Source organism: Mus caroli, unplaced genomic scaffold (assembly GCF_978045245.1).
Source record: "Mus caroli unplaced genomic scaffold, Mus_caroli_1 scaffold_15, whole genome shotgun sequence".
In the NCBI taxonomy this organism is placed as follows: domain Eukaryota; kingdom Metazoa; phylum Chordata; class Mammalia; order Rodentia; family Muridae; genus Mus; species Mus caroli.
Window position 1 is genome coordinate 103,036,004 of NW_028227270.1, and position 26,217 is coordinate 103,062,220.

At 42.1% G+C, this 26,217-nt stretch overlaps 1 protein-coding gene across 2 annotated transcripts in view; it reads left to right on the forward strand.

Moving 5' to 3' along the window:
* Pou6f2 (POU class 6 homeobox 2) overlaps positions 1 to 13,251 on the forward strand; it is a 507,949-nt gene extending 494,698 nt beyond the window's left edge. For both annotated transcript variants that reach the window (XM_021180807.2, XM_085830808.1), the window contains 2 exons: positions 9,281 to 9,449; positions 12,747 to 13,251. In XM_021180807.2, the coding sequence (XP_021036466.2) occupies positions 9,281 to 9,449; positions 12,747 to 13,251 (674 nt within the window). The remainder of the gene's footprint in view (positions 1 to 9,280; positions 9,450 to 12,746) is intronic.
* The last annotated feature ends 12,966 nt before the right edge of the window (positions 13,252 to 26,217 follow it).

The window sequence follows — 26,217 nt, forward strand, 5'->3', positions numbered from 1 at the left end:
CTTCCAGCTTGGTTTGAAATTTACAGTGTACTAGTTTTAAATAGGTATATTTGAGGTTTTAACTGCTGGGGAGGGGGCTGTTGCTTGCATTACTGTTCTTCACATACTAGTTTAAAACAAAAACAAAAACAAGACAAGACAAAACAAAAAGCTCTTGATTTGTAAGTTTGACCCTTAGCAAAAGACCGATAGCAGTCACTGCCTCAAAACTCAAGCTGAACCTTAAAGATGGGGAGAGCTTATTGCATGGAGAAATTGTATACAGCCCAGTGACATCTCCATGAGGCGTGGGCCTCTTCCAATCCACATTTTTATTCTCCAGTGGTTTCTCCTTTTTTAGAACTATTGGGTAAGCACACCCACTGTGTGCTATGAGACCTGAAGAGCTGGTGGTTGTTTCTGTTTCCCTAGATTTTCATTCATGCTTTTAACAGCTTCTTTTAAAGATGCACTTTGTGCCTATGGTGATTCCATGAGCAGGGATCATAGCAGATGATGTTGATATGTGCTATGTTCAACTATTTAGCAGAACTCTACACAAACATCAAGGCTAACAGCAAGATGGAACTGAAAAAAAGAAAGAGAGAGAGAGAGAGAGAAAGGAAGGAAGGAAGGAAGGAAGGAAGGAAGGAAGGAAGGAAGGAAGAAAGGAAGAAAGGAAGAAAGAAAGAAAGAAAGAAAGAAAGAAAGAAAGAAAGAAAGAAAGAAAGAAAGAAAGAAAGAAAGAAAGAAAGAAAGAAAAGAGAAAGGAAGGAAGGAAGGAAGGAAGAAGGAAAGAAAGAAAGAGAGAGAGAGAAAGGGAGGCAGAGAAAGAAGGGAGGGAGGGAGGGAGGGAGGGAGGGAGGGAGGGAGGGAGGGAGGGAGGGAGGGAGGGAGGGAGGGAGGGAGGGAGGGAGGGAATCACAGCAACATCTGTCCTGGACTATACTGAGCTCCAGTTCCACACAGGCCCAGAAACCATGCACAAAATAGGTTTGTTCTTACACACTTTGCATTTCGTTTCCATAAAAATCTCTGCTGTTTCAAGTCCTTGCATTCTGTTTTGATGTGGGAACTGTCATCATACTTTTGAATGCCTGCAAATTTCCAACTCCAATATTCCCTTAAACCCTTGACTCCCTCTGCAGAGCCAGGGTCGCAGGATTCCCTCTGCAGAGCCATGGCCACTTTTAAGTTGACTCCTGTCCATCACTGCTATTCCTTTCAGAACTCTATTTTGTGTACAACTTAATCTTGGACAACTTCTCCGGAAGGTATCACTTCCTCCTCCCTGCAGAGAGCATTTACTCTAGGTTTCTGGCTAAAGTTGCTTCATCTATTTTGAGGGAGCCCTGAAGATTCCTCTTGTGGTTCTAATGAAGCCAAGCCCAGATCATTTCCAAAACTAATTCTATCTTCTCCTAAGAGCAAGAGGATGGAAGCAAGGTTGATCTTTCCCACTGTAGAATGTTACACACTGAGCTAGGTTGGGGGCTATACTAATACCCTAGGAAAGCCTCTACTCACTACACCTATACATTTTTCTCCTCCTCAAGAAGAATAACACATATACCTTAACAAAGGAAACTGTTGCAACAATAAAACAACCAGACATTCTGAGACAAACTTTGAGGTAGGAAAACAACAATATAGTCAGTTGAGAAACTAAGGAACACCTAAGAACCTCCTAAAGTATCCTGCCAATGTCTGAGACCAGTCCCACAAACATATAATCAAGATACAACTAACAAATGTCCAACAATGACGTCTTCTCTTTGGATGAGGAGATGCCTGTGAGGCAAACCATGCAATGTATTTCGCAATCCAGCTTTTATGAGTAAGAAAAAAAGAAAGAAAAACCTTCTTTTCTTGTTTTTATGTAAAATCAGAAGCATGTTCATTGGAGCCTCATGGGAAACACTATGCTTATAACTGGGACTCATTCCTCTCAACTCTTCAGTGGACAACTGACATCCGCACCAACACTTCTCAGCGCATGGAATTTCAGAATCCAAAGTGTTCTCATTAACTCTGATTGTTGTTAATAATACAGTAAAAAAGAAAAAGGGGAGGAAGAAAAGGAAAATTGAAAGAAAACTGTGCAATCACTGCAGGTTTAGTTCCAAGGGTTGGGAATTAGCAAGGAGTTATCAACTAAAGAGATGATAGAGGAGAAAAACGATACACTTATGTAAAATTGCTGACCACATTCTAAATTCTCCCCAACACTGCACTGTGGAAGGCTTTCCATAAAAACCAGTCCTTCCTGTGCTAATTAACAACTGATTTCGGTTAATTTAGAGATGGGAATAGTAAAAGCCAGAGAGCTATTTCCCACAGAGATATCTAGACAGTGAGAAAACGTTCCCCCAATCATAGACCACACTGGCCTTCCTGTCCCACTGAGCCACAGCTTTATCCCTCCCCTATGCAGTGCAGTGCAGAAGGGATGAAAAAAGGAAGAGGTGGCGCCTCTCTCATGAGTGCCTTCTCACCAGGCCTGTCTGCCTCATCAGTCTTATATAGATAAGCACCAAGTTTTTCTGTACCTTGAAGCCCGATGGATGAGAACATGAATGGGTACCAAAAGACAATGGCACAGCAGTGATACCACACCCAGACTCGGTAGAGACAGATGCAGAAACAGGCAGATCCTGTGCCAGAACACCATACTAACTTGAAAAAATGCCCTTGGGCCTACCAGGTGACTCGAACCTACCAAATTAAGAAAAGCCTGTTCTAAAACCCATTTTTGTACAAAGGAAGTCTCTGGCTTCTGTGGGTTAGAATGGTGTCCCAAATCCAGTTCGCCACAGGGCTGGGCGGGACGAGGGAAGTTTGACTGTGTGCACCCCATGCCACTGCAGGGTGGGTGTCAGGCTCTGAGAAGCTGCAGGACCCCACTCTGGGGATGGGGAAGCACAGTATGAGGTCCCCTCAGAGCTGCTGGGGGCTCAAACTCTCCAACTGTGTGCTGCAGAAGAGCTGGCTCTAGGGTCCCTGGGGACTGCATGAAGGACGAAGACGACAGGTCCTCACTCTTGGGCACAGCAGACATGGATGCTCTGGAAGAGCTGAGAACAGAGTGTGGGGGCAGGCATGGGGCAGGGGGGGTGAGGCTGGCTCTGGCCAGGGGCTGAAGGGAAAAGATAGGGAGGAGAATGCTCCAGTTGGTTCTAGCAGGAAGGCGAGTGTCTCCTCTGGCTTGCTCAGCAGGCAGCTTGGCTTGGTGGAAACTGGGTCAGAGAGGCCTCCTATGTGAGATTAGGTGAGGCTTTTTAGAGGAAGACTTGCTCCACTCCTCCAGCATGACGGATGCCAAGAGGCAGTCCATGGTTTTAAGGCATTTATTGTCATGGTGGGAATGGGAGCTAAGAGGGTAGTAGAGGCAGAGAGAGGGAGGTAATAGAGAAGTAGAGACTAGCCATGACCACATGGAGAGAGGAGAAAGGAATGGGGAGAGGGGAGGAGCAAGAAGGAGAGGGGGGAGGGGGGAGGGAGAGAGGGAGGGAGGGAGGGAGGAGGAGGAGGAGGAGGCAAGTTGGTCCTTTTATAGTGGGCCAGGCCTACCTGGCTATTGCCAGGTAACTGTGGGGGTGGAGTCCAGACAGAATTCCAGGAGCTTGGGGCTTTTGCCCTACAGGACTGATAGCCACAGAATTATGGAGCTGGGGCCTCCTGTTAGGAGCCTGGTGTCTGGGAGCATGGCACACTTCCTTTTGTCCCTTGCAGAGTTATCTGCTGGGTCTCTGGGGCTTAAACCTAGCTCAACCAGAAAACAGGCAGCCTTTCAAGGTCCCACAGGCGGTGGCGGCTGCGGCTGCTGCTTCATTTTTCTTTCCTTTTTTTTTTTTAAGTTTTAAGTTTTGAGTTTTGAGTTTTGAATTTTGAGCATCCAACATTTCCTGCAAGTTTACCAAATACTTCACCGTCTCTGGAAGAGACCAGACCAATCTTTCCTTTCACTCGACCATCCTGTATCCAGCAGGTACAGAGTGTGTCCTTTCTATTCGAAATTAGGATCCCTCAGCTACTAAATTTTTACCTCTCTCCTCTTGCAAATGGACTTTTCAAACCTTTTCTTAATCCTCATAATTTTTCCTTCCCCATGAAGGAGGCTTTTTTGCTGTTAGCCTTTCATAGATACGCTCTAAATCTGCCTTGAAGAGACACTGTGCTACCAAGTATTCCCTGCTTAAGCCCCAGAACCAAGCAGGAAGAATTCCCAGTCTAAACTCAGGCTCACAGCTCATCTTGGACAGACAGCAAATGTGACCAGAGCTGGAGAAGAGATGCTGAGAGGAAGCAAGAATCGGTTTCAGGTGACTGGACAAACTATGTCACATATAGGCCCTGTGCATCCGAAAGAACAGAAATCTTGCTTTTGCTTTAAAATCCCTTTTTATATTGTTGGCAAGTAATTCCAATTTTGTGTGTGCCTTCCATGCTGCTGCTCATTTGCAGCTCCCACTTCTGGGAACGTTTTAATGAAGAAATAAGGGCTAGCGACTGCCATGTGTGCAGATGTGGTCTCCCAGAATTTTTTGTGAACCCTGAAAGCCACTCCATACTACTGTGCTGGTGGGATTTCAAATTCAGAGGACAGACTCCACCACAAAACACCCAAACATGTCTTGCATTAACTGAATACCAGGTATCTAGAAGGAAGTTTGGGGATGGATGCTGGAAAAGCAGGACTTTATCTTACCTAACTCAACTTTATACAAAATCCTCCAAGCCCTGCCCATACATATATGCTCTCCATCTGCTACTCTGAAATGTTTATCTCTTGGAGGAGCCCCTTCTCTAGCCCACGTGCCCCTACTATTCACAAAGCAAATCCCATATAGTCTGTGAAAAAAAATGAATATTTTTGTTGAAATGAATATTTTTACTGAAAATAGATTTTTCCATATAAAATATCCTGATTATAGTTTCCTCTCCCCCAACTCCTAGATCCTCCCCACCTCCCCTCCAACCCATATCTATACAAATACAAATAGGCATTTCAAGGATAATGATAAAATAAAAACAAACCAGAAGCAAATCAGCCAAGCAAAAATCACAAGAAACACAGATACAGAGATGCACCCATTACACACGCAAATAAATTCCATAAAAACACAAAAATAAAAACAATAATATATATGTGTTATGGTAATTTCTTATATTTATGAACTCTATGTCTAGAAATGGCAGAACTATCATTATATTAATTTATTCCCCAGTTATGCAACCCCTTGCTACTTGTGGCTTCCCAGACCATGTGGTTCTGCTCCATCCTTCTTCCACCTCTTCTTCCTCTGTCCTCCACTCCCACCTTTTCCTTCCACTGCCCAATCACAGGCTCTAGTCTTTATGTGACCAGTCAGAATAGGGAGAAGTTTCAGTGAGATCACCTAAGTATGTGATCTACTCCATGTCGGAGGAAACAGAATTAACATCAAAATATGAACAGCACCAGAGCAACCCACAACATATACATGAAAGACCTGTAAAATAAAAAATAAAAATTTTTTTTTGATTTTTAATATTTTTATTACATATTTTCCTCAATTACATTTCCAATGCTATCCCAAAAGTCCCCCATAGCACCCCCCACTTCCCTACCCACCCATTCCCATTCTTTTGGCACTGGCATTCCCCTATATTGGGGCATATAAAGTTTGCAAGTCCAATGGGCCTCTCTTTCCAATGATGGCCGACTAGGCCATCTTTCAATACATATGCAGCTAGAGACAAGAGCTCCAGGGTTCTGGTTAGTACATCATGTTGTTCCAACAATAGGGTTGCAGATCCCTTTAGCTCCTTGGGTACTTTCTCTAGCTTCTCCATTGGGAGTCCAGTGATACATCCAATAGCTGACTGTGAACATCCACTCCTGTGTTTGCTAGGCCCCGGCATCGTCTCACAAGAGACAGCTATATTTGGGTCCTTTCAGCAAAATCTTGCTAGTGTATGCAATGGTGTCAGCGTTTAGAAGCTGATTATGGGATGGATCCCTGGATACGGCAGTCTCTAAATGGTCCATCCTTTCATCACAGCTACGAACTTTGTCTCTGTAACTCCTTCCCTGGGTGTTTTGTTCCCAATTCTAAGAAGGGGCACAGTGTCCACACTTTGGTCTTCATTCTTCTTGAGTTTCATGCGTTTAGCAAATTGTATCTTATATCTTGGGTATCCTAAGTTTTGGGCTAATATCCACTTATCAGTGAATACATATTGTGTGAGTTCTTTTGTGATTGTGTTACTTCACTCAAGATGATGTCCTCCAGGTCCATCCATTTGGCTAGGAATTTCATAAATTCATTCTTTTTAATAGCTGAGTAGTACTCCATTGTGTAAATGTACCATAATTTCTGTATCCATTCCTCTGTTGAGGGACATCTGGGTTCTTTCCAGCTTCTGGCTATTATAAATAGGGCTGCTATGAACATAGTGGAGCATGTGTCCTTCTTACCGGTTGGGACATCTTCTGGATATATGCCCAGGAGAGGTATTGCTGGATCCTCCGGTAGTACTATGTCCAATTTTCTGAGGAACCGCCAGACTGATTTCCAGAGTGGTTGTACAAGCTTGCAATCCCACCAACAATGGAGGAGTGTTCCTCTTTCTCCACATCCTCGCCAGCATCTGCTGTCACCTGAATTTTTGATCTTAGCCATTCTGACTGGTGTGAGGTGGAATCTCAGGGTTGTTTTGATTTGCATTTCCCTGATGATTAAGGATATTGAACATTTTTTCAGGTGTTTCTCTGCCATTCGGTATTCCTCAGGTGAGAATTCTTTGTTCAGTTCTGAGCCCCATTTTTTAATGGGGTTATTTGACTTTCTGGAGTCCACCTTCTTGAGTTCTTTATATATATTAGATATTAGTCCCTTATCTGATTTAGGATAGGTGAAGATCCTTTCCCAATCTGTTGGTGGTTTTTTTGTCTTATTGATGGTGTCTTTAGCCTTGCAGAAGCTTTGTAGTTTCATGAGGTCCCACTTGTCAATTCTCGATCTTACAGCACAAGCCATTACTGTTCTATTCAGGAATTTTTCCCCTGTGCCCATATCTTCAAGGCTTTTCCCCACTTTCTCCTCTATAAGTTTCAGTGTCTCTGGTTTTATGTGAAGTTCCTTGATCCACTTAGACTTGACCTTAGTACAAGGAGATAGGAATGGATCGATTCGCATTCTTCTACATGTTAACAACCAGTTGTGCCAGCACCATTTGTTGAAAATGCTGTCTTTCTTCCACTGGATGTTTTTAGCTCCCTTGTCGAAGATCAAGTGACCGTAGGTGTGTGGGTTCATTTCTGGGTCTTCAATTCTATTCCATTGGTCTATTTGTCTGTCACTATACCAGTACCATGCAGTTTTTATCACAATTGCTCTGTAGTAGAGCTTTAGGTCCGGCATGGTGATTCCACCAGAGGTTCTTTTATCCTTGAGAAGAGTTTTTGCTATCCTAGGTTTTTTGTTATTCCAGATGAATTTGCAGATTGCACTTTCTAATTCGTTGAAGAATTGATTTGGAATTTTGATGGGGATTGCATTGAATCTGTAGATTGCTTTTGGCAAGATAGCCATTTTTACAATGTTGATCCTGCCAATCCATGAGCATGGGAGATCTTTCCATCTTCTGAGATCTTCTAGAATTTCTTTCTTCAGAGACTTGAAGTTTTTATTATACAGATCTTTCACTTCCTTAGTTAGAGTCACGCCAAGATATTTTATATTATTTGTGACTATTGAGAAGGGAAAAAATAAAAATTTTTAAGACCTCCAAAAATGCCATTGAGTTTGTTTTGTGCAGCCATCTACTGCTAAGCATGGGCCTGCCCTTAAGAGTGACACTCCTGTTTTTCTGTAGGTTTTTCATGCCTTAGTATTAGACCTCGAAACCCCATTAACCTATAAGAATATGCCTCCTCCACTCTACTGAGAAACCAGAAATCACTTTATGGCCAAGCTCCTCTAATCTGTGATGAACTGAGGTCCTGTGCTGTGAAAATTCTAAGGTCTTCTTCAATGCTCTTGCTGAGGTGCCCTGTCTGGCCATGGACCCCTGGGGTTCAGTCTCCCTTTTTTGCTTCAGTACCACACATGCATGCCATTGTACCTGACTAGGAGTTTCTTTCTAATGTGAAGATAAATGCACAATGTACCAGCATTACTCCTCTTATTGACAGTACATTTTCCATTGCTTGGTGGGATTACTCCCTGTGCTGAGAGAAGTTATACACAGTGCTCTAGGCCCCTCCCCAACAGATACATAGATACACCTTCCTTCCTTAAAAGCACCTTAAACATAGTCACTTAGGGTGCAAATGTTTCTTTTAGTACCATCCAGAAAGTATATAGAGCTAAGCCCAGAGGAGTACCACAGTCCTGGGACCAGAGCAGAAATTCACTGGAACTGATGGGTTGCTATGCAGGAGGAGGAAGAGCAACTTTGAGCTGAGTGGGAAGAGTGAGGGGAAGAACAATAGCGAGAAGGCTTGCAGCAGCAGTGACTTCCCCACAGGCAGCATAGAGCTGCACTGAAATCTCCCACCAGGCCTAGCCCATGCTGGCTCCAGCTTGGCGAACACTTTCATTTATCCAGGGATCAGTAGCCAGGGGGGAGAAAGTTTCATTCTCCAGCTGTTGTGTCATTTCCCTTGATAAGTCCTAAATTGACCGCGTTATCCGGCACCAAAGGAGCCTTCCTGTGGTAGGCAGGTTTTATTATGTGCCCTTTCAGGGGACAAAGGCAGCTGTGTCAGTAAACCGCTATGGGGAAAAAAGACAATATTATTCTCACAGCTTCATAACCATGCTCTTCTGAGGGGTAATGTGAACATAAGAAATGAGGCGAGATTACCATCTATTACCCTGGCTCCATGGCGATCAGGTGAAGGAAAAACAGAGCGCCGTTTCCTTAGTGGCCAATTGTTAGCATGGAGAATTCCAATTAAGACATTTCCAAGAGAGACCTTCTTGTGTTTGTCTTTGCACCGTATATGTACAGGCTTACCAGCAAAGTGGGTCTGAATCCCTCTACCAAGAGCCTCCCCTTGCTGGCTGCTGTTATTAAGCCCTAAAGAATTGTGCCCTTGCTCTGGGAAGTGGCACGGTAAACAGGAGTGGCTTACCCTGGGATAGAAGTGTCTTGAAGGATGGCTTGTGCAGGAGGAAGGTGTGCTGAAGGGTGAGAGACAAAGAAGGTATCCTGATGGCTTCCCCACCGCTCCTCTGTGGCTGCTCAGTGATAAACATCCTGACTGGCTGTGTGTTGACATGTTGATCCTATTTTAAAAACATCTCCACAGATCCTCAAACGGCAGCGGGTGAGGTGGACGGGGTTAATCTGGAGGAGATCCGAGAATTTGCCAAAGCTTTTAAAATCCGACGCCTGTCCCTTGGCCTGACACAGACTCAGGTGGGACAAGCCCTCAGTGCCACAGAGGGCCCCGCATACAGCCAGTCGGCCATCTGCAGGTAACGGGCACTGCATGCTGTCACCTGTCCTGGCCAGCCCGGGCCTTGTTTGTCCTTGCAGCTCAGCTTGTCTTCTTTGGGTGGGCAAACTAGACAAACAGACAGAGCATGCAATTAAGAACTGGGGTAGTTGTAAGTTGGGATCGGTGATGTTGATACAAAGTGGAGTGCCAATGCAGAGTTGAGGGGTCCTGATCTTCTAACTCCTATCAACTGTTAGAACTTCCAAGGCTGGCCGCTTGAAATATGCTGCCCTGGCCAGGGGTCTTCCTTCTCCTCCATGCCCCTGCCAGATGAGAATAGCAACTCCTGTCAACACAGGGGCATCCCCAAGTAAAAGCAAAGCAGCTAGTCCATCCTACTGTTAACCACCCAGAGATGGCTCCAAAGTTTCCATGAAATGCACATTTTAACAAATTTCTCTATATTGCGGAAGGAATTTGTATAGCTTGCTTTGCCAGACACATCTTTATAAGCAAGGAAAAGGGAAAGTGAAAGGAAGGAAGGAAGGAAGGAAGGAAGGAAGGAAGGAAGGAAGGAAGGAAGGAAGAACCCCTTTTAAATGTTAGTGAATCTGGCCTAACTGTACCCACCCCCCACCCCCACACACATTAGATAAATAAATTACTGAATCCAGCCTTGGTTGTGTGAGTTGATCCGGGTTAAATCTTCAGGAGCTGCCCCATGTATGCATGTGTGTTGTACTAATCCTATGTTTATGCATGAGGTAACAAGGCACTCGGTAGGAGCCTTTTCCTCTTGGGCAATGCCTTAGGAGTCCTCCTCCATCAGGAACAGCCAAGAAACCAACTCTAAACTCATTTAAGTGGATTTTGTTCTTGGTGATCCATGAAATACTGTCTTTTTATCTGCTCTTTATACTTTTAATGTATTCCCCAAAGGACAGAAGTGTACTTTTCCTGCAGTTTAAGACTAAGGTTATAAATAACATCAGTATGGGGTGGTAGCTTGCAGCTCACATTTTGCTCAATGATTTTCCATAAAACCCATTGATTGTTGTTAAATACAAAAAGCACCATAGGATCCTCTCACTTCTATGGTCTCCCCTACTGTTTTTTCTTATAAGATACCTCCCTGTAGAAAATAACCTTTATTCAGTCTATACAAGGATACTACTGCTGGGAAATTTATATCAAGGCTTGTATATGTTATTCCAAACAACACAGACAGAAGCACCAATGCTAACAAGCAGCATCAATGATGGGAATATTATTGTTCCCTATCGGCAGACATTAATTTTGTCTGGTCCTGATGCCCTGTGATCAAAGAAGCCACAGGTTTTTTTATTTTGATGACAATTTGACATTGTTGCTAACTTCTTCTTCGGCTTATTTTAGCCCTAAAATGTGATTTCCTTTTATCGACTGGAGTGTTCTCTTAATGTTTCAACTCATACGGGAACACGGATTCCTGGGCATCCCCAATCAGATATGCTGATTTGTTAAATCTTTCCCAGAGGGAAGCTAAAAATGCAGTACATTGCAGACCAAATTTATTATTGGTTAACAGAGCAGACACCCAGACTTCAGGGCCTAAATCCTTTATCCAGTTCCCAGTGATGCAGTTTTAGAAGCTGTCTATCCTAATTAATTAATTAACTAATGAATTAATTAGTCTTGAATCAAGACTCCACATTGGAATATTCTCAGTGAGTTCAAAACCTGGGAAATAATGCATGTCAGTGGTGAGGTGCCACTGTGTGCTAATTGGCTGCAGACTCAGAGGTGCAGTATGAGAACCTCCTTATCAGAGGCACAAAGAGAAGACTCCCCTTCATGCCCCTTGGCGGCACAGCTCTGTGAGGCCGGTTGCTCTCAAGAGCTCAGGCTCTAGGCTTTTATGATGAAGGATATGGCAAAATGCAGAACGTGGCAAGTTATCACAATGGTGGCTTTGGGGAGCCTGCCACAAGTGACAAACTCATTATTAATACTAAGTGATTAACTCACCTTGCCCTGAGAGCGGCTAAAGAAGGAGACTTCCTTAGTGAGTGTTAGAAGAAGCTGCAGTTTTCAAACATAAACAAATGCTTCCCTGACTGGCCATGTGTGAAAGGGAGTGTGATGGAGTTAAATCCTTGCTAGCCTTTGAGCTGCTCATCTCAACAAAGGCATCTAAAGATGCACTCTGAGAGTCAGATCCTGACAAGGAGGAAGGCCTTCCTGGTCTATCCTTTTGCAAGCATCTTAAACATCAGATGATTGCTTTTCAACAGCGTGGAACACTTTAAGAGAGAGAAAGTCTGTGTTCACTGTTTCAATAGGAAGGACATGAATTTGGACTTAGAATAAAGAGACAAAGGGAGCTGGTCCTCTTTTGTATTTTACTGACAGAATAAATTTAGTACCAGAAAGGACTTTTTAAAATACTCTATATAATTTTGTCCAGGATGCTTCGTATTTTTTTTAAAGTAAACGTAGCAAAGAATTGCTGATGGCAATTGATGTATAGAAGACCTCATTTACAGAAAATGATATCATTCAAGTACAGTTTGCAGATATCCCACATTAAACACAGCATGATGCCCTGGTACAAAAGTGCACCATTACACTGGATGCTGATTGGAAGGCATGAGGTGGCCTAAGCCCACCCAGGGGTGGGGTATTCCATAGTAATTACAATGTATCCAGCTGTTTAGGCCAGAACTGTAAAGTAACAACTGGTCTATGTTTTACCTGGACAGGAGGCATGTTGTTAACTTACATATGGGGAAAATTGTTACCAGAGAGAAAGAAGTTAAAATAAGACACAAGGGGAGATAAAAAGAGTGGGATGAGGAGGAGCTTGGCCCAGTAGCCTTCCCAGACTATGATACTAGCTGTAATATTTATCAAAAACCAACACAACGGAAAAGAAAACCAAACATAAAACACAACCGTTTTAAGTAGAAGAATATGACAGCTGTTATCTCGAACATCACTGTCTTGGTTAATTTCTGCCTTAAGAATTCTGAAGGTGGGGGAAATGAATCTGGGAAGAGCTTGGATCTCAAGAGAAAAAAAAAAAAAAAAAAAAAAAAAAACAGCCTGCGAATTGCTTGTGTTTCCTGTACACCGGTGCCTCTTTCCCCTCCCCTGTCTGTGTGCCTGGGGATCTGCATGGCTGGCATGAAGCTTGCTGGGAGGGTGGGTGCTGGCTGGGACAGGGCTGGCTACCTTGCAGCTGGCTGCTAATCTGGAGTGAATTCACCCTGCCAGGCAATCAGGCAGGCAGGCAGGAGGCCCACCCTGGCAGAGGACTCAGTGTAAGACTGTTCTTTCTCAATTCTCCCCCCAGACACACCATCCTGAGAAGCCACTTTTTCCTACCACAGGAAGCCCAAGAGAACACTATAGCTAGCAGTCTGACAGCCAAACTGAACCCTGGCCTTTTGTATCCTGCCAGGTTTGAAAAGCTGGACATCACCCCTAAAAGTGCCCAGAAGATCAAGCCGGTGCTTGAGCGGTGGATGGCTGAGGCTGAGGCCCGCCATCGAGCAGGTATGCAGAATCTCACGGAATTTATTGGGAGTGAGCCATCCAAAAAGCGCAAGCGGCGCACCTCCTTCACGCCCCAGGCCCTTGAGATCCTCAATGCCCACTTTGAGAAGAACACACACCCCTCAGGGCAGGAAATGACCGAGATTGCTGAGAAGCTAAACTACGACCGGGAGGTCGTTAGAGTTTGGTTCTGCAATAAGAGACAAGCTCTGAAGAACACAATCAAACGCTTAAAGCAACACGAGCCCACCTCGGCGGCCCCCCTGGAGCCCTTAGCAGACTCTCCGGAAGAAAACTGTTAGACACACCCATTCGTGGTTGGAAGGAAGCATCACAGAAACTGAGCACTACCCTGAATCTCCACAAAAAAAGAAAGGAAGAAAAGAAGAAAGAATTTAAAGACTTGTCCCAGTCATCATCTCCCTTGTATGTAAAAGACTAAAAAACAAAAACTACCAAATGGGCAGAATGGTTTATACGTGTCCGTTGGTTTTCCAAAAGGAAAAAAAAAAAAAGAAATTTTAAATTTTTAAACAAGAAAAATGCCACATTGAAAGAGTATGTGGTAGGATCATTCGCTCCCCCACCTGCCTCCCTAACGCCAGTTTTTTAAAGCAAACCAAATAACCACTTATTCTTTTCTGTATATGATGAAAATGTGAACACCTTTTAAGGAAAAAGAAAAAAAACTAAACCAAAAAAATTAATAATAATAAAAGAACAAAAACAAAAAAGCCCGCCAACACAAACTCCTATCTGTTCAAAGCGAATGCAAGCCTGCCACCTGGAGGAGAAACTGCATCCCTTCAGGGACCAAGCGCTGATCGCTGCAAACCCTATTAACCAAAGTCGGAACCACTGCAAATGCTACTGCTCGCTCTCCTCTGCGTGAAAAGTTGTGTTAGGAATTTTTACCTTTGTACCAACGGAAAAGTGGGAAGCCCACTTTCTCCCATCTTTCTCGCCTGTTGTCTGGGCCGCCAGGGTGAATGCCATTGTTGAAATCACTCTGTGTGGCTCACTGTCTACCAATTTGCTTCTTAGCAGACGAAGTAGCTTCCTTTTGTTTTGTTTTGTTTTTCGTTTTGTTTTCTGAATTGTGTCATTTCCTTTTTCTGTTTTATGTTAGGCAGATGGTGGAGTGGAGAAACAACCTGGATGGTGGTGTGCCAAAGCACGCGTGGCTTTCTTCTCACTATGAGTTGTAGGTTTCAGAAAGAAAATGGAGCCCACACCTCCCTTTCCTCCCTACTTCTCCATCTCCCTTTCTTGTGGCTCCTGGGATCTTCTGGAAGATAGCAGACGTGGGAAGGAACAGTTTCTTCCCCACTCCCATCCTGCAGAAATGCAGGAGACACTCCAGGATAACTAGGTCTATCTGCTGAATGACTGTCAACACCCAGCAGAGGCTGGAACTGCGCTCACGGTCCACACCAGAGATTGGGATTTTTTTTCTCAGTCTACTAGCCACATATGTGGAGAGCTGATCAAAATTAATTCTGTAATATAAATATAAGCTGCACATATGGTTCAATACTTACATCTGTGTATTGCTTCTGTTCAAAGCAAATTCTCTCAGAAGTCTGATAGCCAAAGAAATGTCTCAAGGTTTCAGTCCACACACACACAAGCACGTTCATACTCATCCACCTCACAAAAAGAGAGAGACCACAAAAAAAAAAAAAAATGATGGTGACCTAGACTGTTAGGGGCTGTCGAGTGTCTGTTAACCTTTTCTGGTACTTGTTTCATCAGACAGTGTTGACAGACATTTGGAGCTGTTCTTGGACTATATAAATGGCATAGAAATGTGACAGGCAAATTTAAGCAATTGGAGCTAGGCTCTGGCTTCTTGACTCAGAAAGAAGTTTAGCAACAAAGGCTCTCCAATAAAGGAAAAATATACAAGTAGCTTATAGAACACATCAGAAGAGCCTTCACTGTTAGCACATTAATTCACTTTTAAAAGAACTTCCCCCAGGCATGGGCCATGAGACCCAAGAAGGCCACTGAATAAAGGGCAAAGAAATCCCTGGAACCTGCTGATTTTTTCACCCAGGTGAGGGCAGAGGGTTCTATCAAAGCAGGCAAGAGAGAACCATCAACATAAATAAATACTCATGAGTAATTAAAAAGCATGCTCATGTACTTTCTAGAGGCAAATCATGAAAGGGGAAGAGATACCCCACCTCCAGCTGCCCAGATGATTACAGAGACTGACTTTTCCCCCTAGCCTGCTCTTCCCACCCAGGGGTTCTAGTTTTTTGTTCTGTTGGCTCCTTTGCTGGTTATAAAAATGGGACAGTGTAATAGTCTCCTCAGATGGTCCAATCAGCAATCATAAAACTCCCAACAAGGAAGCTAAAAAACAATAATTCTGGACTAGAGTCATTAATAACAGTGTCTCCATACCACTAGTCTGATTCTAATTGGACCACAACCAGCCCGATTAGTGCCAACAACATCCTGGTAGCATTTCACAACTGCAAAAACTGCACAAATACCAGCAACCCAGAAACGGAAACTTTATTGATTAAAACAGATTTTGTATTCTCCTAGGACCTGCTCCAAATTCCATCCAGAAAAGCTCCCCAAGAAGAGAAGTCACAAGATAACATATGACCGATGCTAAATGTTTAAAATCTGAACCGGAAATGGGCACATGAGGCCTGCTCAGTTCTGGCGTCTATGATTGGGAGAGCATAACTAGAATAGTAAAAATATAAAATAAAACTAATCACCCAGAGTAGAACAAAAAGAAGCAAATTCATCCCATGGTTGTAAAACTATTCACATGCAGTGATTTTTTTATAGTTTTATAATTTTGTATTGTTTTATAAATTATTTATATAGTGTTGTAATGCTTCTTATATTGATTTTTTTACTGATAAATTTTTTGCTACAAGGCAGAAAAGATGCCTGAACAGATTCTTAGGAATATAAACTGTACTTGGGAACACATAAGCCTTCAGGACCACACCTACGCTTAATTTCTTTAGATATTTCTTATTTCCTCTGGTAAGCAACTTCATATGCCAATAACATCTAAGTGTCGTTTATGTTTCCATGAACTGAAGGCTAAGGTTGCCACCAACAAAAAGCAAAAGCCACTTTGGGTGTATGTGATTGTATTTCAAGCTTCTGTGTCTTTCTCGACCATTTAAAATTGTTGTCATCTTCATCTTCTTCATTATTGATGAGACATGACAGCCGATATGTATTTTACACTTGCTTGTTGGGGTTGTTTTCTCTTTCAACCAAAAAGATATTTTAAATAGTTAAAAGTTTTACTTGCCTTTGCAAGTTTTGGACTCTTTCTGTCGTGAACACATGGTCACACACACAACACAACACAACACAAAAGAGAATAAAAAAACAAAAAACAAAAAACAAACAAACAAACAAACAAAAACAAAATCAAAGAGCTGGGAGAGGCAGAACCAAACAAGTAGAGGCGTCTCAAAGAACTCAAGCTGTAACCAAAAAGAAATCCAATTGCCTTTGCTCTCTTCTCTGCGCTGGACCAAAGCTCAGCATGTGTAGGAATATGCACACTGTGTAGATATGGCTAAATGTTGCTGACAATCTTGCAATACGAAACTGTTCCTATTTTAAGAAAAACCAATCACAAACTGTTCATCAATGTTTTACCTCAGCACTCTACTTGTACCCAGTTAATGATCAAGCATAAACACACAGAGAAGGAAACTGATTTTCATTTTCATGTCTGACTGTAAAATCTGTTTGGATAATATTTTGTAATGAGCTTTTTGTGTCATGTGACTTGCTTGTCTTCAACTTGAAATTCTGTGAGGCACATTGGCTTATTTGTTGTTGAAAAGTGTTTGGTTTTATTGTTGTTGTTGTTGGTTTTATTTTTTTATAAGTTTTAGTTTTGATTTATTATTTCATCCTCTGTGCTGTGATCTAGACTGGTCACCAGGGTCACTTCATGAGGCGCTGCAAAGGAATCTGCTTCTCCATGCCTGGGGCAGGCAGCAGGAGAGAGGGCAGGAAAATAGACTGGGTTGTTCTGGAAAAACCAATCATGCCGACGAGACATTGACATGATAGACTCGTGACCAAGAAGCCAAACTGGATATTGAAAGCTCCTTACTTGTTGAAACATTGAAACCAAAGCTGACTTATCTGCACAGGTTGCTTAATGTTTAAAAATAAAATAAAATAAAAACTGTACTTAATCTAGAGCAATATCTGTATGGTCCGTAAAGCTGCACTTTGTGTATTTCTTAACAGCTTCAGATCTGTCACTTTTAATTTGTACCATGAAAAATAAAGACTTGTTTGACATGAACTTCTCAGCTGAGTATGTCTTGTGCTCAGGTGTGTCACTTAAATTTTAAGCATTTATTTAAAGTGTACATTTCAATCCCGTAGGTTGAGAAAAAAAAATGTCACATCCATTGGGGTGCTTTTCGTTGCACATTACAGAAATCCCACTCAATCCTAAATGACAAGGCACTATGTCTCATAACTTAATGGGAAGCCATCTTGTACATGTCAAAAACAGTTGGCTCGGACTCTTCACCTGCCTAGCTCACTTGGCTTTATTCTCAGTCCAATTCTCTAATGTCCACCTGAAGGGGTTGAATCATGCTCCTTCCTGTAGTCCAAGCAATAGTACTGGGGCAAGGTATCTTAAATCAAGCATTTGGAGTCTCCAGGCTTACTCTTGTCTAGGTAGGACATGGTAGCCTACAATGACAGGATGCCCAGAATGAAGGTTCCCCCCAAGATCCAGAAGATGGAAGATGAGACATGGCAACGCTCAGATAAAGCTGGCAACCACTGTGCTCTGTCTGCTGCATTGCCCAGCTGGGAGCCAACTGTTGCAGAGAGCTATGCCAAGAAACATCTCTCTGCTGCTCCAAGTTATATCATGCATAAGTTACAAATTTTACACATCTAGGACATACAGATAGGAGGAATGAATTAATTTTGTTATGCAATTTACTAACTTAAAAGGAACATAGAATCAGTCTTTTTATTTTTTTTTATTTTTTTTATTTTTTTATTTTTTTTTTGATTTTTAATATTTTTATTACATATTTTCCTCAATTACATTTCCAATGCTATCCCAAAAGTCCCCCATAGCGCCCCCCACTTCCCTACCCACCCATTCCCATTCTTTTGGCCCTGGCATTCCCCTATATTGGGGCATATAAAGTTTGCAAGTCCAATGGGCCTCTCTTTCCATTGATGGCCGACTAGGCCATCTTTCGATACATATGCAGCTAGAGACAAGAGCTCCGGGGTTCTGGTTAGTACATCATGTTGTTCCAACAATAGGGTTGCAGATCCCTTTAGCTCCTTGGGTACTTTCTCTAGCTCCTCCATTGGGAGCCCTGTGATACATCCAATAGCTGACTGTGAACATCCACTCCTGTGTTTGCTAGGCCCCGGCATCGTCTCACAAGAGACAGCTATATTTGGGTCCTTTCAGCAAAATCTTGCTAGTGTATGCAATGGTGTCAGCGTTTAGAAGCTGATTATGGGATGGATCCCTGGATACGGCAGTCTCTAAATGGTCCATCCTTTCATCACAGCTACGAACTTTGTCTCTGTAACTCCTTCCCTGGGTGTTTTGTTCCCAATTTTAAGAAGGTGCACAGTGTCCACACTTTGGTCTTCATTCTTCTTGAGTTTCATGCGTTTATCAAATTGTACCTTATATCTTGGGTATCCTAAGTTTTGGGCTAATATCCACTTATCAGTGAATACATATTGTGTGAGTTCTTTTGTGATTGTGTTACTTCACTCAAGATGATGCCCTCCAGGTCCATCCATTTGGCTAGGAATTTCATAAATTCATTCTTTTTAATAGCTGAGTAGTACTCCATTGTGTAAATGTACCATAATTTCTGTATCCATTCCTCTGTTGAGGGACATCTGGGTTCTTTCCAGCTTCTGGCTATTATAAATAGGGCTGCTATGAACATAGTGGAGCATGTGTCCTTTTTACCGGTTGGGACATCTTCTGGATATATGCCCAGGAGAGGTATTGCTGGATCCTCCGGTAGTACTATGTCCAATTTTCTGAGGAACCGCCAGACTGATTTCCAGAGTGGTTGTACAAGCTTGCAATCCCACCAACAATGGAGGAGTGTTCCTCTTTCTCCACATCCTCGCCAGCATCTGCTGTCACCTGAATTTTTGATCTTAGCCATTCTGACTGGTGTGAGGTGGAATCTCAGGGTTGTTTTGATTTGCATTTCCCTGATGATTAAGGATGTCGAACATTTTTTCAGGTGTTTCTCTGCCATTCGGTATTCCTCAGGTGAGAATTCTTTGTTCAGTTCTGAGCCCCATTTTTTAATGGGGTTATTTGACTTTCTGGAGTCCACCTTCTTGAGTTCTTTATATATATTGGATATTAGTCCCTTATCTGATTTAGGATAGGTGAAGATCCTTTCCCAATCTGTTGGTGGTTTTTTTGTCTTATTGATCAGTCTTTTTATTTTAATGCCAGTTAAACCCATAATATTTAATCTCTATTATGTGGTGGCCATCAGCAAATATTTCTTAAGGAGCATGGAGATCTATATATCAGCCTCACCCAAACCTGTGTGCCCATGCAGCATAATGGACAGACAAAGAAGCAAGAAGTCTCCAAGACTGACTTTAAAAGGAACAAGTACTGATGCCTCAGCCCTCACTGGTAGGAGGAAGGAAATAAAAAGATTAAATAGATAGATGATTGATAGATACATAGATAGATGATAGATAGATAGATAGATAGATAGATACATACATACATACATACATACATACATACATAGATTCCAGCCAGAGCCAGCCAATGTTATTTTAAACTTTCTTTCCATATAAAAGACTCTAGGCATAGTTTATGATGCTAGAGCATAATACAGGTTCTTTAAAATTATAGTCATCACTTAAATTCAATCATCCTGTTTCAAAAATATCTTCTAAGTGCTTTGTGTGTCAAAATATTTTGCTAGAGAAAGTACCAAAGGAGCTAAAGGGGTCTCTGCAACCCTATAGGTAGAACAACAATATGAACTAACCAGTACCCCCAGAGCTCGTGTCTCTAGCTGCATATGTATCAGAAGATGGCCTAGTTGGCCATCATTGGGAAGAGAGGCCCCTTGGTCTTGCAAACTTTATATGCCTTAGTACCGGGAAATGCCAGGGCCACGAAGTAGGAGTGGGTGGGTAGGGTAGTGGTGGGGAGTATGGGGGACTTTTGGGATAGTATTGGAAATGTAAATAAAGAAAATACCTAACTAAAAAAATAAGAATTGGAAAAAAAAAAGAAACATTAACAGTTAACATAGTTGAGAAAGCTTTTGGGATACTCCCATGAGTGCTATAGCTGGATCTTGAGGTAGATTGCAGAGAAGAGAGAGGGGAGGTTGTAGTCAGGGTGTATTGTATGAGAGAAAAATAAAATAAAAGAAACATTAACAGCTTGAAGAATAAAGTCAGTTTACCAATTCAAAAAAAATATTTTATATGCTAAAGATTCAGGAATAGAATTTTTCAAAAGGAAAAAACCCCATAGTTCTCTTGAAATTAAAATTAGCCTGTTTCTAGTTACTACAGTAAACTACAAGTAAAAATAAATCTTGAAATGAACATGATGATAGGCTCACGTGAAAACATGAATTAAGCTTAGAAGATGGTCACCTGAGGCATGAAATGATTCCAAACACTGTTTTGGTGATGGCCACACAAACACAATCTATCCAGTGGCAAGAGCAAAAGGGATGAGCTTGGTGAAAAATCTATGGCAGAGGGAATACACAGAAGCTTTGGGTCACAACAATGTAAATATATTAAATTTTCTCTACTACAAAATAGTCCCAGCTCCTCATCCCTAGCCCTGCCTTTTGAAAAGAATTCAGCACAACAATGTCCATGTGGCTCATTTATTGTGCTCTAAGGAAATCCGTGGCCAAAGGAAATGGGTGACCCCAGAGGAAGAGATTTTATTATATTGAGTAAAAATCTTTTGTAAAACCAAATTTCTATGCTTTCTTAAAGAGGATCATGGACATAATTTACCTTCTTTTTGGTGGCCTTCTCTTTGCTTCATCTCTGTGAATGAACAGATAATTGTACAAGGCAGAAGACTGGAACCACCACCAACCCCTGTATGCACATGAACACACACATATCCAGAATGGGAAGAAGCAGAAGGAAAGCATGGTGGTTTGCCTGCCAAATGTTCTTCATCCTGAAATGTCTAAGAGTCAGTCTTAAAATAGTGCCAAGCCATTAAATGAGCAATATGGCGGCACCAGAAGAAAGTGAACCAGACTTACAAGGTAGAATTTTAGAGATAACCACAGGCAGAGGAAGGGGAGCGGTAGGAAGAAGCGGGCCAGTCGAAATGACAACACAAAATCTACAAAGGAGAGCAGAATTACAAATTGTAGGCATGTAAACAACTACCACAGCTGCTCCACAGCCCCTGATGAAGGCAGTTTAGCCTGCTAAACTAAACCCTTTCATCTGTCTTATACTTGGCTCTGAACACTCAGAAAGGGGCTGCATCAGAATCCCTGTTGTTAGTAACTTACATTCTTAGAGCCAAAATTCCCTCATTCTGATATGGTCTACTCCTCACTGCTACGCCCAGTTAGCCTGTACATGCCCCTCTCCTTAGTATTTCTCTGTATTTATAAAATATATCCATGGTTTTCTTCCTTCAAAATGTATAAATCCAAGTCCTCATTCGCAGCTGTTCTCCAAATGTACATTTTTTTAAAGCATGGGGAGAAAAAAATGAGTCATCTCCATAATGTTTTGTATAACCTCAGTTTATCACTGTCTCAATAATGAGAAAGGCTGAGTTGGATGAGGCATTCAGTCCTCTAAGTGGGCACATCTACCGGCCCTCCGGAAATATTGATTAGCTAATCGATTTGTAAGATTTATAGAAACATACTCACTGCCAAAGTCTCCGGACCCCTCTAAGACAGTAACACTAAGCAACACAGAGAGGTAGATTTTCCCTGTCCCCAAGGCTTCCTTTTGCCATTCAAGAGTTTTAAATGCACATTAGAGGTAGCCTCTATGCCACGCACTGAAGATTATCTAACAGAGGTTTATCCAGGGACCAAAAAGTAATAGTTCATAATGCCACAAGCCTGCACAAAACCTCCTCTCTCCAGTGTTCAGAAATTGATGGAATTTTAATCCTAGAAAGGACTTTAAAAGCCATTGCTGATGCCACCAAGTGCTGTTGCTGTGCAGTCTTTCATTGATCCAAGCAAAGTTAGAAAATAGGAGAGAGCCAACAGAGTACGTTTTCCTAAAATATAAGTTTAGTTAAAGAGCAAGTCAATATTCTGAGTTATGTCCTTTCTATTTGGGGCATTTAAATATGATTTATTTTAGAAAATGATGATGGTAGATGGTAGTCATTTTAAATAATATTTTCAATTAACAAAGTAGAAAATGACAAGATGTGTATGTGTGTGTTTGTATATGTGTTCAAAATTACCTTTGAATTTTATTGGTTAGTAAAATTCAAAATCCACAAATTGCTGAATTTTTAAGACACTGAAATTCAGGAGGACCAAGTGACCCACTAAGTCAGTGAGTGGTCCAGTGTGAGTGGAGAGGAGTCTCCTATCTGACATGATACCATGCTGCCTCTTTCAAACTCGTTTGGTTCTAAGAAGACCAACTCAGTCCTCAATAGTATACATTCCTCATATCTTAAAACTTTAATTTAAAATTATTTTCTATTTGAGGAATCTCTTTCCATGGTTTAGGTCTTGGTAGAACACAAAGACCAACTCCTAGAAAGCCATAGTTAGGCTTCTCTGTCCTCTCCCTAAGAACTCTGGGTCCTTAAGGCCCAAGCAGGCAACTCAGATGCACTCTCCTAGGACTGTGACCTCAAAGGTGCCAAGTCCAGAAGGGATTTTGATGGCAGCAGATCTGAAAGCCACAGCAGGAATAAAGAGATACCATGAGTGCAGAGGCACTTCCCAAACTTGGCCCTTCCCTAAAATGGCCCTGGCTATGCAGTTGACTTCCCAGACCTCTTGACTCCTCCCATTCCCTTTGGTTCTGCATGCTTCTCTCTGATTCTCTTTCAGCTGTTTACAGCCAACAGCCCTGATTACAACCCTCCCCAGTTAATACTGACCAGTGTTAGGCCCTGATTACAGCCCTCCCCAGTTAATACTGACCAGTGTTAGGCCCTGATTACAGCCCTCCCCAGTTAATACTGACCAGTGTTAGGCCCTGATTACAGCTCTCCCCAGTTAATACTGACCAGTGTTAGGCCCTGATTACAGCCCTCCCCAGTTAATACTGACCAGTGTTAGGCCCTGATTACAGCCCTCCCCAGTTAATACTGACCAGCATTAGGATGCTTTCACCAAACTACTGTGAAAGAGAAGCAGCTTTCTTTCCCCAGTCTCTTGAGAAAACAAAACTATAGAAAACTTGGTTATGTTTGGATTTCAGAATAGCAACAATAACTTGTATATTGTATAACAGTATTAACAGTATTAACACAAGACTTTCTATCTGAACGAAACATTTAACTGCACTCTACTCAGTAACTGCCCATGGGCCAATAGCCCTACCACATCTGATTAGAGTCCATCTCAGACCATATGCAACTCACCGCACAAAGAATAACAGTGCCTGGTGTGCTCTATTTTCTTACAAAAACAGATACATAAAAATATTCCTGATTTTCCAATTATGTTTTTATTTTTTTAATTACAATATAAATTACATCATCTCCTCCTTCCCTTCATCTCTCCAAACTCTTCCATGCACTCTCTTTTTGCTCTCTTTTACATTTATGACTTCTTTATTAACTGTAGGTACATATGTGGTGATAATATTACCTATATGCACATTTTATGGCTGACCATTTGATATTGGATAACCATCTGATGTGCTCTTTACTGTTTAAAAACTAAATCAAAACAACAACAACAGCAACAAAAACTCTTGTTCTCGGCATTCGTTAGTTGCCTGTCATTCTTCTTATAGGGGTCAGGCCTCATGAGCTTCCTCCTACTCATGGACTTTACCTCCGGAGATTCTGATTTAATTGTGTTGAATGACACCAAGATATGCTGCACAAACACTATCTTAGAAGTGTAGCCAGGGATTGAGACCCATTAGGCTAATGGACTTTGTTGAGCCTACTTTTAATACACAGCATTGATCAAGGAATCTCTAGTTAAACTTCACAAGCTGGACCTAATTAACTTCAAGCACGAGCATATTGGTTCCAGGCACAGTAATACCAAAGTCACTTGGGTAGACTGTAGAACGAGGCTTGGGTAGGGGACCACTTCATTGCAATTACTTCAGGTCACTAACTAGAAAATGTTTCTAGTAAGGGTTATTAATAGTCTAATGGTGACTTCAGATTGCATAGTCTTGGTTCAGGAGCCAACATAATGTTAGCTCTTCCCTCACCAGTTCAAGTCTTCCTCAGAGTGGAAGTCTTCAGTCAGGAAGTAAAACAGATCTCATGCTCTCTTCTCCCACCCCCCAAAGTCATTGTTGTGCCCAGATTGCAAAATCTCCAGAGAGACCACCAGAACCACAACTCCAATGCAAGCCCAAGAGAGTCTTTATTCAAGTTCAAGCTTGAGCCACAAACCTTCCTGATGCAACAGGACAGGAGTGTGACACCAAGGTCTAGGGGAAGGAGTTTTTAGAGAAAAAAAAAAAAAAAAAAAAAGAACAGCTAGCAGGGGGTTCCAAGCCTTGGCATTACATGATTGGGTAAGTTGACTTTTAAGATGATTGGTTTGTTTTCGGTTCCAAGGCTGCAAAATGACTCTGGCCCAGCCATCTGGAGGGTATCTGGCCATGAGCAATGTGTGTTGACTGCTGATTACCTGCTGCTATGGAAGAGGAACGATTAGCACCCTTTGTGATATTTCCAGAAACAGTGCTACTTGATTCCCAAGGGCCATTTGGGTGGGAAGGTCACTAGGAAATGGTATCTCCTGAGTGCAGGAAAGAAGGCAGCAGGACCAGTGACTCCCAGCAGCTGCAGCTGGCTGGATCTGTTTCACCCTGGGACCTAGTTCTTTGCTTAAACTTGTTTCTGGGCCTCCACTTAGGTCTCTCAAAATTATTTTTGACTCTCATCTAGAGTCATCTAATAACTAAATAAGCATCTCATTCTTGATTGAAATTGAAGGTAGGCAACCCCTGGAACAGATATAACCATAATCCTACTAAGAACAAGGGAGAGTTTGAGCAAAAATGAAGGAACTCTGCTCCTCTATTAATTTCATTTTGTTCTTACAATAGAAATTTGGTTTTGTTCATAGACTGTTCTCTTACTACAATCCATACAACTGTTGCACAGGGAAGTCCAACCTTCTATCGGCCACCCTCATTGGGCTCACATTCTATTCTAAAGACAGTAACCAAGAGTCACCAAATTGATGCAAAGAGCTTGTTGTGACAAACCTCATCACCTTTTCCAGCGGATATCGTCTTCAATCATGCACTACGTGGCCTAAGAATTACTGTTTCCCTTCATCAAAAGCCCAAAGCTCTCTTTTTATTGCAGTCTCAGTTAAAGAACAACTTAGCCTTATATCATCTCTTCACTTCCCTAGCTCAAGTTTTCCTCAGACTAGGAAACTTCAGTCTAAATGGAAGGTTTCCCAGCCACCTGATGCTCTATTTCCTCTATCTGGGAGAAGAGAGATGAGAAACAAGATTGTTTTCATATAACCATGTGACTTTGGTATTGATATGCCTGGACCCAGTATGCATATAACCCACCCTCATGTAGGAAGTGTTCTACTGAGCTCCCCTCTGCAGTGCTATTGACCACTGTGATACATCTCTGCTGTTGAAGGTGCTCTGGATAGTTTCCTCAGGATGGGACAATAGCTGGTCCCACCAGCTATTTGTTTGAGTCTTGTTTTCCTTCTGAACATATTCATAAACAGGTCTCAAGGCATCCCACAGAAGTGACCATTGACCCTAATCAATGACAATCAAATCCTCAAATTTTTCCTCCCACCTTCTACATAAAAATTGATGAGATTCCCAGCCATTCAGTCCCACCTCCCAGTATTGGAAAGCAATCCATGTACAGCAGTAGTTCTCAGCCAGTGGGTCGTGACCTTCAGAGTAGTAGCAAAAATTACAGTTTGAAGTAGAAAGAAAAATAATTTTTATGGTTGTGGGTCACCACAACATGAGGAACTGTATTAAATGGTTTCAGCATTTTAAAAAAAAGTTGGGAACTACTAATGTAGTACAATACTTTC